Source organism: Ambystoma mexicanum, chromosome 9 (assembly GCF_040938575.1).
Source record: "Ambystoma mexicanum isolate Mex_15411 chromosome 9, UKY_AmexF1_1, whole genome shotgun sequence".
Lineage (NCBI taxonomy): Eukaryota > Metazoa > Chordata > Amphibia > Caudata > Ambystomatidae > Ambystoma > Ambystoma mexicanum.
In genome coordinates this window covers 468155616-468169491 of record NC_090931.1, presented here as the reverse complement: position 1 = coordinate 468169491, position 13876 = coordinate 468155616, and the positions used below count along the sequence as shown (strand labels likewise).

The following is a 13876-nucleotide window of genomic DNA, read 5'->3' as shown; positions in this document are numbered from 1 at the left end:
CATCCTGTGCAGTGGGTGTTTCAGAGAGCATGATGTCAGATGATCGATCGCCTTGTGTTGTAGCCGCCTGACGTGCTAACGTCTTGATTAAAGTAACAATCCTTTTATATTGCCACTATTCCTCGTTTTTGCTTGGAATCTGAGGCTGCCCATGTGTCCCTCTTGGAAAGTGTTGGATTGAAAATCCTAAACTGTGAACCTGTGTGAGTCCCATGACTGGTTCACTAACCACTGTTTCTCCACTGAATCCAAATATTTGGCCTCACTTGGAAAGCAACGGTGTTTTCTGTGGCAGTCCCTACAACTCTGAGGCTCGGGTGCCCCAATGATGCCTTGAGCGGTTCTAGTCAATGGGTCCCCCTAGGCTTTCTGTGTAACTGACTGGCTGTTGCATGCCTTTTGGGTGAACGCAGATTGTAATTTCACCTTTTTCAGGGAACACCCTATATCTATGAAGGGCGTGGTCATGTATGTAGATGGGCTGTCCGACACTCTTGGTTTGAGAATCAAGGACACATTCCCACCCTGTATGTTTGTCCTGGAGAAGCCAGGGAAGGTCTGAATGTGGCGATCACCACTGATTGGGTAGCTGCCAGAGGTTTGAAGGATGCAGTGAATGAGATTGGAAGGTGACTTTGCATTTGGCTCAAAGGAGAGCTAGAAGCCATGGGAGTCTGGAACTCACCTTGCTTAATCCCTGGAATGTGTCCCAAGCTATCTGGAAAAGGTCTCACCCGAGAAAGATGCACGCTGTGCTGTGGCATCTGTCCCAAACCCTGAAACTGTAGGTGAAGCACTGGTGGATTCTGCTGCTTCTTCAGTGACAAGAGCAAACCAAATTGGCCATCACTTTGATGACTTAGCCGGATCCGCTCAGTTAATCACCCAAGGGCTCCTTGCTTGTTCACAGTCAAATTGCTGACATTTGCAAGCCTCATCGAATTACTGGAGCACCAGCAACTCTTAAGGACTGGCAGTGGGTAGAGACCACAACCTACCACTGCTAAAAGATAGAGACTTCACCTCCTGGATCTCTGAGGAATCCCAGGCTTAACCTACTTGAACTGCTGTAGCACTGCTTGCATCACTTGGTTGCTCTTATTGCACGTCCGAACGCAAGAACACTGCAGCATAGCACAATTTCAGGTTTGTCGCTCCGTGGTCCATGAACATCGTCGTGGGCCCTTGGTCACTGTCCCAGTGTGGGGTCTCTGCTTGCATTCGCTGCACTCATTTTGGTGAACAGCGATTTGTGCTGTCTCTGAAAAGTTTGCCAGATGCTTTTCCCTTTAACTGAGAGGCTGTTTCCTTTAATTTGGCCTGTTAACTAAGAGTGCAGGCTATTTCTTAACAGTGAATTGTACTGACTATACACACTTTGACAGCTTCTATAACCTATACACACTGAGCTTTCGTGTTGGGTTTACACCATTGGGTAACTCTAGGTTTTCCTCCAGTCTGAAAATATGAACACTGATTTTTAGATTCAAGAACTGAACCGTTGAACATTGAGTGACTTCTCCAGAAAATGTAATTACCTGTTCCACACTACATCATCCAGCCCCTGTAGAATTCCTTCCTACAAATAAGTATATTTGTACTAACACTAGTGTCTGGACCTTTCCTTATTTTGATCTGTAGTGTGTTCTACGGGACCCTTTTTCCAGCCTACAACCCCCTTTGCCACCCAAGAGTGAATCCTTGACTGCTCATCCACGTTCATCCTAAGAGGGGTCAGGCAACTCGGACAGACGACCTGCAGCTTAAGTGTGGGTAGGTCTTTCTTCGCCCTGCATATAAGGATTAGGAAAATCCGGCTACTAGAAGAAAGTATAATTGATTGATTGATTTATTTATTTATTTATGTAGCGCTGTATACCAATAACCCCACCTTCTGCGTGTTCCTTGAATCTGGAAATACATTCCTCTGTAAAGAGCTAAAAGAGGTGGGGGCAGTAGTGGTGGTAAGGTTATCAGGGAGAATTCTTTTTTCTACTCTACATCATCGTGCATGTAATGTAAATAAGTCCAGTAGAGGTCTCTATCTATCACTCTGACTGATGAATTCACCATGCATGTCTTTAGTGAAAGCCCCTCCTCCCAGTCCACCTAACTCTGCCATTCATTCATTTCATGCAGAGCACTTGGTGAGGCTACTTTACACTTTACATTTACTGTACCTTATGTTACCGTTATTTGAGGCATATTTGAGATGGCGACAGATGTGCTCAAACATCTCTTTTGCCGTGGAGGCATTCCGTGCATCGAATACCTAAAAATGTCACAACAAGAGCAATGTGTTAAGACAATTTGCATATATGGTCTGAATTTACTAGCTATTTCACATATAACCCATATAACCCATATATATTTCACATATGGGTTATGGGTTAACAGGCAGGTTTAAAGTCACGATTGCATAATAACAAGCAGATTTCGAAATGTCTGACAGTCCCAAGATGGCTACTTTATGCCTGATTTCATAATGGGTGTTTCGTTCTTGCTTGGGGTGTAGTGCTTTCGAACTTAAAATCTAATCTTACTTTCACAATATTGGTCTTCACGTATTGGTACTTCACAGTTCATTTTAAAAATTCTGGAACACTAAATAACAAGAATTTTAAAACAATAAAACTGAATTTTGACTGCACTTCACACACGATGTATTGTCTGCAATCCTTCTTTACCTACCAACCACTTTATCAACAGAGCCCACTAGAAGTCCAGCTTGGAATGCCAAACCGTGAAAGAATACCCTGAACCATGGCCTTTCTCCACCTACATATTCCCTGCTACTGCACCTGCCACTGGCGAAGTTACTGAAACGCACAGGAAGTCTCAAGCTTTAGTCTGGTAGTCTTTATCCTGTAATTGGTGACGGCGCAGTCTTGAGGGATGAGACGTTGAAGGGAGCAGTGTGGCGAACCCCCACGCTGTTGCATTTATTCCGAGCAAGACCTGGATGTGTTTGAGTAAAAAAAGTGCCTGGAATACTTGAAGGCAGTAAAATGTGTCATCATTGAACACATTCCAGTCACTATTTTAGGCAACTTCTGCTATTTAGTAGCAGAACCCGGGTTGTTCTTTTAAGAGTTAGTGATTGTTCTAATGTGTTGGAAACACATTCAGTTTGCCCATCTGTGTGAGTATTATGGTGACTCTTGGAGTAAGCATGTTCTACTCAGGGTGTGCCATAAAGAGTTGCCTATAACTTGGCAGTAAAATATTGTAGCTGGTTCATTAGGACTTGGTATCTTTGAACAAGCAATGCAGTGAGTCACCTTAGTGAAGCAGACCCACCACTTCCAGCTCAGGCCCCCAACTGGCATTCATGGAACACTCACACACAACACTCATTCAACACTCTCCTGAGCTGTCTCTCATGCATGCATCACCATTCCATCAGCATGCACTCCTGGCCAGTGATACCTAAAAAGACTAAGGGCCTCATTACACGGACGGCGGTAAGGGTTAACGGTCACCGTTAATGGCAACGGTGACCGTTAACCCTTACCGCCGTACTACGAGGTCCCTTAGCGGGTTGGTGCTCTAACGCCTGCTTTTTGCAGGCGTTAAAAACCAACTCGCTAAGGGACCTCGGAGCTAATTACGGTACCGCAAAATTGCGGTGCCGTAATTAGCGCCTTCCCCATTCCCATAGAGCCCTATGGGGCAGAAATGGGAATGGGGAAGGGCAATGGCGGAAGGGGGATTTACCGCCCCACCGACCTTGGGATGGGGCGGTAAATCCCCTTACCGCCAAGGCGGTGCCGGTAATTTACCGGCATGGTCCAGGGTGCTAATAGCACCCTAGATCACCGCCTTCCGTGTAATAAGGCCCTAACTCACATTACAACATCTCCCTTCCTAACAAACAGGCATACACCACAACAGGGATCACCATGAAAGTGTGTTTTCTCATCCTGCCTCATTGTGTGAGTATTGCGGGTCCTGACATCTACCCTATTGGCTATAATTGCAGCCTAGTCTATCTGCCCCAAATGGACTTAGTAACTCAATGTATATACGCAACTGTAACAAAGCACCCACAAGGTGACTTACTAGATATAGGGCCTCATTACACGGTAGGCGGTGGACCAAGGTGCTACTATTAGCACCTTGGTCCATGCCGGTAAAATACCGGCCCCGCCTTGGAGGAAAGGGGAATTACCGCCCTATTCCAAGGTTGGCGGGGCGGTAATTCCCCCTTCCCCCATTGCCTTTCCCCATTCCCATTTTGCGGTACCGTAATAAGCAGGCGTTAAAGTACCAACCTGCAAAGGGACATCGTAATCAGGCGGTACGGGTTAACGGTCACCGGTACCATTACCGGTGACCGGTAACCCTTACCTCCTTCTGTGTAATGAGGCCCATAGCCCTTAAAATGAATCCATGTATACATCTGCCCTGTATTTGTGATCAATATGTCAACAAGGTATCCTACAAAACCCTACGCATTCATATTGTTGTCCTGTGCAAAGACGGCCTTGAAATGGGGCCATTTGGGAATGTGCCAAAAGTCTCAAAAGTGATCCTGATTGGTAAGCTAAGGGCAATGAACCAGGTGTTCGTGGCATCTAGATTAGGTTATAACTCCTAGTTTCTTGGAAACGTTCGGGAAGTTATACTCTTCTCTTCAGTTTCATAAGAGATATAATATGTGAACATTAAACATGGGAAATGTACAGGGGAGTCGATATAAATTAATCAAATAAAGGACGTCTTCTGAAATGTGCACTGTATTATTAGTTTATCCCAATGCATGATGATTGTGTGAAAGGGGGGCTTAATGCCAGTGGGGCGTTTGCAAATTAATTGACTGGGCTAATCTAAACAGCTTTAATAACCTTTACCGGTTTGCGCTGTTTATTGAATGTTATGTAATGCTACTGGGTCTTATATAGTGGGACGTCTGATCTGTGCCTGCCTCTTGGTACTTTGCATCCTATAAAAGAAGTAGGTGAGTGGCGTGGAGAGTAGGATATCTGGAAGAAAGCAAAGTCGTGTTTGCTGAGCTGGTGGGGGAGTTTGGAGAAAATATGCTCTGGTACAAATAAGAATCAGCGTATTGGGAAGAATGCACTGTGTGTTGCTTAAGTGGTGATGGGAGGCAGCTCAGAGATACCATGGTCTGCTGTGTGTAAGCATCTATGTGTTATGGAATGTATGGTGTGGTCTTTGTTGCAGGGTGATATCCCCTGGTGGTCTTGTAACTTGATACCTGTAGGAGTGCAGAGGCATCCTGGACTGTTTAGCTAGACTTTTGGGTGCTGTTTAGTGTGTAGTGTGAGCGTCTAGGAGAAAGAGGACATCGGGCGTGGATGTGAACTTTACATTATTACAAGAGGCGAGTGTCATGAGTTGAGTAGTGGGTGCTAGTCAGTGGGGTAACTTTGCTTAAAATGTTAGGGAGGCATGGCATCTCATGAAAGGGGCTCCTTGCCAAATTAGTGGGACAAAATGGTGTGTCACAAAGTTAAGGGGGGACAAACACCCTTCCCTGCCCTAAAATGACCGCCATGGTGCTAGTGCAGAGGCAGATGTGTGTGGCAAACGATGCATCGATCACAAACATAGCACGATGTCAAGAACATCAGTAGTACAAATATTTCATACATTTGCAAAGCTTGCATGGCTTAATTAAGCAATAAGCCCCGAGCAAGAGGGGGAATTACCACTTCACGTAATGCCCCGGGGGCCCATAGTTTCAGGCACAAGCGAAGCGAGGGCCTTAACGAAGGCCCCGGGTCATTACCTGAAGTGGTAATGACCCCCCTGCAAGGGGCTTATTGCTATTAGTACCCCGGCCCATAAGACCAGGGCACTAAAAGCATTTCTTTTCTGTTGCAAAATGCTCCAGCGTTTCGCAACAGAAAAGAAAGTTTAAAAACATGGCCGCCGTGGAAGGGAAAATGAAGTCTGTTTTCTCTTTCCATGGCAGCCATTGAAAACAACAAAAAAAAATAAACAAACAAAATGCCCACCATGGAAAGGGAGATGTGACTACATGTTGTCCCTTCTACCTTTCCATGGCGGCCATTCAAAAAAAAGAAAATAGTAAACCCAAAAATGGCCGCCATGGAATGGAGAGAAGTGACTATGTGTAGTCCCTTCTTCCTTCCCATGGCGGCCTGTCGCAGATCAGGAGTGGATGCGCTGGAGAGAGAAGTGTTTACAACGTGTCCACTCCCGAAAGCAGGAAAGTGTGGGGTGGAGCGGGGGAAGGAAGGGAAATAGGGGAATGGGGAGCAAGGGAGCGGGGAGGGGGGTTAGAAGCACTTACCTCATTCCCCGGCGAGAGGAGATAGTGGCCGCCAGCCCTAAGGAGGCTCAGGGTGGTGGGATTACCATCTGGTAATGCCCCCTGTTCTGAGCCTCCCCATTGGCTGGGAGGCCACCACCCCCCCTCGCCAGGTGCTAATATGGCATAGCATTGCATACCAAGATAGGTATCACAATGGGAGAAATGAGGATGAACGTAAGTTCCAAGTGCATGTCTGCCTGTTAGGATATCTTATGAAATTGTATCTTCTATAGCACTTTGTCCGAGCTGGCTCAAAGGTTCTAAAAACTAGGCCCTGTAAGTAAACAGTCTCTCTGGGAAAGCTTTCCATGGCATTCAAGAGCTGAAACGTGAGTTTACTCGGTCCAAAGTTAAAAGGTGTAGATCGCATGTCATAAATGCAGGGGCATGGCGCTTCTGCCTCATGTAGCGCAAAGCTCTTCAAGTGTAATACGCTGAACTCAATGATTGTTAGATGGGCACTATATATTGTGATTCACCAAACCTCCTATCACAACAAGTACATCCTCTACTTTTGAGGTGCAGTCTACCTCTACCCATGAATTCTGTATGAACTACGAAATATAGATTAATTTAGAGAGGCAGCATGTCCTGAACCACCCTCAAAATCTAAGCACAATGATGGAGGAGTCACCATTGACTCAAAGTCTTGACAGGTGGTTAGCAGCCTAACCCCTTCAAAGTCTGCATCCACATTCACTTGAACTTTCTTCTAAACAAGCTAATGGGATTTATTTGTACGGCCTCCGCATCCCCATGGGTATCCAGGCAGACCATAGTGGGCCTATGCAGTGATCTTTTAAGATATAGATATGTTTGTATATATATAATAATAACAATAAGACAGAAAAGTTGTTAATTTTTTTCTAAACGGATTGAGAGTTGGATTGCTTCTCAACAACTGCTAGGTCTTACTTTCTAAAATGGGCAGAGCATCTACGATAAGAAGATACTTGCACTTAACACAATCTGCCCATAGCCGTGGGGCCTGACAAGGTCTATGTGTCCAACTTGCTCCGTATCTTATGCATCTCTTTCTTTTGTATTTAATTCCAGGCCACACACATGCAACATCAGCAGCTCTTTAGCTAACTTGAGGCTTATTCCCAGGTAGCACCATCAATTGGAACCCTCTTAGGGAGAAAGGGGTAAAGTGTGCTGGAGGCACATCATCACACGAAAGTAATAGCGGGTAATGCTGTCACCTGTAAATTGGACCACTGGATTCTCCCGATGCACCGCGGCGCGTTCCTCCACGCTTGCTTGACTGCGTAGGTGAGTTCCTCTTCGGTGAGCTGATAGGTTCCAGTTGCCTCTATTTCTTTGGTGATGGTCTCCAATCGAGCCAGGTGTTCCTCTATCCTTGGCCTGTGAATTGAAAGGTGGCATTGCATTACAAACTTTAGTTGTCCCATTGGCCATTCAATGTCCTGTCACGATGATGACTCCTAAACTCAGCTTCCTGAACCAGGTAGGTGAGAACATTTGTGGTGCCAGTTCATTATGAATGCATTTGTTTGTACCAACAACATAGGTGGATGTTCCCTGTTTATGTGGTGCTCAATACAGTGCAAAGCATATTTCTAATGGCTCCTTATTTTGACAGATGAGCTGATTCTGAAATGGCATGTCTTTATATTGTGGGAAAGCAGGGATTGGTACTCAACTCTCTACGCTCTGCAGCCGCAAACTAAGGCCAGAGATCACATTATCTTCTAGCTGTTCAGGGCTCTAGGTGCACTTTAAAATATCTAAGCCCCTCCTGTTTGCCTAAGTGAATCTACACTGAGCTCATCCTACTAGATCCAACCCCCCCAAAAACATAATTCGATTCATGCAACCCTGAAATGTGTATCCTAACTCTCACTGGCCAGAAGGCAATTATCAGTTGCACTATGCTGGCACAGTGACCAATCTTCCCCGCCGTATATGGAAAAACCACAATACTAGCCAGTGTTTTGAGTGGGTATAAAGGAGGTGACACTGACACGTTTTAGAAGTTGGCAGGGGAATAGACAGATTGGGAGCACATGCCATCAACTCTACAAAACACGTTTGATGGACTGTGAGTAAGCTGATTGCCAGTAAAGCATGAAATCTGGGACAATTGCTTCAAGGTACTTTCCTATGTCTGTTGAAGCCCATTTGTGTTGGCTTTGGAGGCTGTATGCGTATACCACACGGAGCATTACAAATGCATCTCTACATTTGCCATTTTTAAAAAACTATAAGTTCAGCATTGCCGTTCCTTTGTGCAAAAAATGCCTTGTTGGCACTATAGAAAACACCAAAAATAAATAAATGAATACATGAAATACATGTGAATGCAGTTGCCACAGCTTTCTCAGTTAGTTTGATAATAGCTTTAGGCCCGATTAATGGAAATGTGCGTAGAAATCCCACAGGGGATGTGCGCCAAGAAGGACACTGAGCGAGCGCGTGCAGATTAAATAATGCGTGCCCCGTTTATTCATAGAATTTACTGTGCAAAGTAACCGTATTCGCAAGTCATGCCCAGAACGACCCCGACATGCACCCACGCAAAGCAAAAACAGCCGGGACATCAACCTTTGCTTGCTGCCCCAGACGAAAATACACACACCCTTCAAACAGTGTTTGGGTTCCCCCGCAAGCAGGCCTGCATTTTCCCCCAGCACCCTGACAACATGCATATGAAAAATCGTAATTATGTTGAAATCTCGAAAAGTCTGCATGCAAACCCCCATAAATCGTTCCTGCACCCCGCTACACTGTGTGCACGCACCCCTAACTTGGATTGGAACCCGGTTGTGTACACGCACCCCGAAATCTGAGATTGCAATCCCACCTCCGTGCTGCGATTCCTATGCGCAACTGTACTTACGCCTGCCATCGGATGGCGGATAGTATGAAGGACTTGCGCGGCCATTTCCCAGTCGAGAGGTTGCGCGATCGAATCCATGAATACGTCTCGTGCCGCACAATTGTGAGCGTGTGAGGCCGTCCCTTGGAACACCCACTTTTGAGCAAGTTCTTCCCCATTTTTGGTGTTCCACTCCCTTCCCAGTCCTCTGCGCAAGCCATGCTCAAGTTCTGTGTGGAGCCTCACACATGGCTCTCAACGAATCGCAGAGACATGCCGAGCCTGCGCGAACTCCACACAAGTCCAGAAAAAGTACAGCACATTAAATTCCATGAATCGACGAATGCAGATTTGTGCGCAGTTTGGTGCACAAAAACTGTATTTTACACACAAATAATTCCATGAATCAGGCCCTTTGTGGTATGTAAATTGACCTTGAGACCCAATGTCAAGGATACATTGATATCCAAGTTACAAATACCAGTGCCTTCTTGACAAGAATGCGATGATAGCAAATTGGAAAACGTCAACATTGGAGTGAATGATGACCCTCTTTTTGGCATTCTGGACATTCTTGGGAGAATGAGTATCGTATGTGCTGTGATGAATTGACACCAAGCATAAACCACCCAGTATAAAGATTTCCCAGTAGTACATAAGGCCCCAGCAATGCACTAGCAGCTTTCCATGTGCAAACAATTGTTATATTAACTGTGCACCAACCCTTTGTTAAAACTTGATGCCATTTCATACTAGGAGCCCAGGCTAACGTAATTTGAGCCATGATTTAAATTTGTAAGCCTGCCAATTGCTGTTTCTTGTGTAATAGGAGACCTAAGTGGCCCCCAATTTACTGGGTAGTAATGTGAACCATTCCAGGGGACACTACATGTCATACTGTTGACAGGCAGATCAATACGTCATTCATAGCTACTGCCCCAGCCTCACCCCAATATTGCATATGTGGGAAACATTACTCACTAAGGCCACCATAGCGGCCTTATCCCAGGCAGGTAGAGGAAGAAATGTATCTAATGTAATTAAACATGGCGAGAATAAGCAAACTCACGGTTAACTGACACACGCGCATGCAACAGCACGTAGCAAATATGCACTCACCATAAAGAAACATGGACAATAGGTCATATATGCAATTACGAAGAATATCACTTGATAAAGAACTTAACATAAGCAATGTATAAGCTGAATGCAACATGAATGACGCACATATATAGCTCACTAACATAAAAACGCAACAGTAATGGGCAGCCATCTTTTTCAAAATGGAAGCAGCAGCATGCATTGAAATGAAAGGAAGGCCTCTAAGCTTCATGAAAACTCAAACTGCTGAGATCACTGAAATACAGACCCATGTAGTGCACATACATGACCTGCACGGACCCATCCAAGGTTACTGCGAAATTAGGGAGAGTTTGGACGGCTTGGAGAAAACAAAAGATAATAATTGCCATGGCACAAGGCATATTTTTCTTAGATTAATTAAAGAACAACCAGCCTTTGAATGCCAGGTGCAGAATAATTATAATCTAAAACCTTCATAAGGAACAGATCGATTAAGCTTCTAGTGGTCAGGAAAGTAATAACACTTGTACTCATATTAGCTAAAATCTTAGTAAATACAGGGTGAAATAATTCAAAACATGGTCCTCTCACACATGACGCATAATTCAAGAACACTGTCTATTCATTAGCCCCAGACACAGATAGGCTCCTGCCTCGATTCCCCACATATTCTCAGAAATGATGTGCTTTGGAAGGTCAACTACAAAGAGGTCTCTCTGGCTCATGGCCTAGGAATAAGGGATAGTATATTTTTTATTGAAAGGAAAACAGTTCCTAGGTCTCTCTCCCCCTACTCCTTTCTGGCTCGTGTGTTGACAACCTGTCAATTGCCCAAGGTTGGCCAGATAGGTGCCAACCAACAAAAACCCTCAATGCTAAGCCACCCATTACGTATTATGCCAACCAATAGCTTATTATAGAGATTACATTTATTCACTATTATAAATTCAGAGTTGGTCTCAGGTGGAGCCATCAAATATGTAATGACCAATTAGAAGACTAACCCCAGTACGTAATACCTACATAGTCAATTCCCTTAACCAATCCTTCATCCAGTAGGGTTTTGTAACTGAGATTGTAGTACCATGTCAGTGATGATGAAATTGTGTCTTATAATCCTTTATTTGTATGAGAACCTCTGAGAGCTTCGACCCTATTGCTTGTATGCTGTCCCTGCTTTATGTACGATTATTAAAAAAGTGGGTTTTGCCTTTCACTTTGAGTATTTCTGTTATTGAGTGCAGGATTTCCCAGACTACCATTTCTGCTTAAACTGTGTTTTTCCAGGACATCTTAACATAATGGAAAGACCATCCCTCAAGTGGGAAATCTGAAAAAGTGGTGCATATAAGAGCATGTTTGTTGCTGATACCAGTGGCACATGGGAGCAAAGCAATGGAAACTGGGACTAGAGAACCTAGTTGATTGTATGCTCAGTTGACAATATACAATGCCATGGTCTTGAAAGGCTTGTCCACTGGAAATGTGAATGCCTGCAAAATGGTGTAATGTGATCACAATGGGTGATCTGGGTCCGAGAAATAGGCAACATGGATGTTTTGCATCCATGCAAGTAAATGTTTCGGCACACCTGAACAGAGCCCATTGTCCAGCTACACTACTATCGGCCGGTTTTGACTTCAGCCTGGGTTCATGGAGGCAATGAAGGGAGGACATGCGTAAGAATTCTTAGTTGAACGGAACATGCTGATGCAACCGGATTAATCTGGGCTGTCAAGAAAAGGTTATAATCAATGTACATACGATTGTAACCTTTAGCGGTGCTTCAAGGCAAGTAGCAAATAATGGAGGCTCAACATCTGGCATCAGAGGCTTAACTTGGAATCAATCACCAAAGCTCATTCTTAGAAGCATTATGTTTTAATCAATGTCAATTCATGCCATACCACTCTGCTAGGCCGATTCTACCTAATAGCAAAGCGTTAGCTGTTGACAATATAATGGTTTCGATTACTTCTGATTTTGGCAACTGTTGGGGCTTCCCCTATTTCCATTAGTTTGGGGCTTCACAACTTTTTCAAACTTGTGCTCTGAAGCCCGGAAGAAAGTCTCGGCTCACATACGTGGACGGGACAGAATAAAATGACGGATAAAGACAGGATCATGTCCAGAAGGGGATGATTCTGTTTGAGGCTCTGTGCATAATCCACTGTTGACATGTTCTTGCTTCTGTCAGTTCATATATTAGTGTCTAATTGTCCTCACTGGCACACTGGCATTACGGTCGCCGTACATGGGATTGATCATATAAGTACCCATGTGACCCATGCTTGATTGAGATATTGGGAGTAACATAAAATAGCCTTTGTAATCAATGGCACTGGTTGAAGCAGGCTGCTGTCTGAAGTTGTCCTCCAGCTAGAAGAGGAGGGCTAACGATGTTGATATATCTCCAGAATTCTGCAATACATCTGTCAGCTTGAAGGTTTGCAGACTGGCATTCTAACGAGTAGTGTCAGAAATGTGTGGTGCTGTGCCCCATTATCGCTTGTATGTGGTTATGCAAATATTTTTAAGTGTGCTAATTGTATGCATCTGGGAAGTAGATAAGGTTGTACACCTAGAGAGGCAACGTGATGTCCAACCATCAAATGATTTGTGGACCAAACACTGATCATTAAAGTTGGAGCATTGTCCTAATCTTGGCATAATTGAAAGATCCTTTTTTTCAAAAGGTATCTTTTGTTAAACTGATTTTAATATCATCTATCCTCCTCGACAGACGTGGCCCCATATTAAAAGTAATCTTTATTTGTTGAAGATTTGCTTGCTTCAGTTGCTATATGTAGACTTTTTAGACCTGGCTTGCATATCCGTCCCCACCAGGGGCCATAAAGAGTGCTTTTTAAAAAATGTCTGGAATCTCTTTCCTTACATTATGGTTTCTATTCTACTTTTCTAATTCATATGATTTCTAATTTTGCAAGGTTACCTCTTCATCGCTATCTCAAGCATGCCGCTAGAGCAGAACATAGTTTTTCATATCAATAATGACTTTCCCTATCACCAACATGCACTTTATTGTGCAGAAGAACCCCTTACAATATAGCCCAGTGCAGCATCAACATAAGAACACACACTCTACAATAACAAGCAGCGCACAATCTATAATGTAAGACATGACCATCCTGAAACATGCCAATCAAAGTTGCACAGTCCATAAAATACCCCACACCTCCCATTCTCACAGCTCTACCTGCTCTCGCAGCAAGTCTCGTAGGTTAGGCGACCTGGGCCCTTCTTATTTCGCGCAAGGCCCAGCAAGGTAACAAGCCAGTACTTGGGCCCCCTTCTTCTCTTTATTGGATGCACAGCCTGTCACTGCCTCGTTGAATGTTTTAATGTTATTTATTTATCCTCAGAAGGTAATAAATCCCCTTCGGTATCTATCTGTCATACTGGGGGCAAAGGAGTATGAAGTGCCCAGGGTGTCAGCGGCTTTATTGTGACATTTGCAGAAATCGGCACTGTGCCCCTTACCATACTTAGCAGTTAGTCTACCGGGGTGGGGGAGGGAGGGCGGCACAGGAGGTGTGGATTCCCACTCTGAACTGCATACATATCTCCTGGCCTCCTTCGGCATGCTAGAGGAATGTTACTTGTTTGTATGTGCAGCAGAATGGCCA

General features: G+C 44.5%; 1 protein-coding gene across 3 annotated transcripts in view; it reads right to left on the bottom strand.

Moving 5' to 3' along the window:
• NOS2 (nitric oxide synthase 2) overlaps window positions 1-13876 on the bottom strand; it is a 206535-nt gene that overhangs the window by 89335 nt on the left and 103324 nt on the right. For all 3 annotated transcript variants that reach the window (XM_069615011.1, XM_069615013.1, XM_069615012.1), the window contains 2 exons: window positions 7510-7672; window positions 2181-2272 (listed from right to left, as the gene is read on the bottom strand). In XM_069615011.1, coding sequence (XP_069471112.1) covers window positions 2181-2272; window positions 7510-7672 — 255 coding nt within the window. The remainder of the gene's footprint in view (window positions 1-2180; window positions 2273-7509; window positions 7673-13876) is intronic.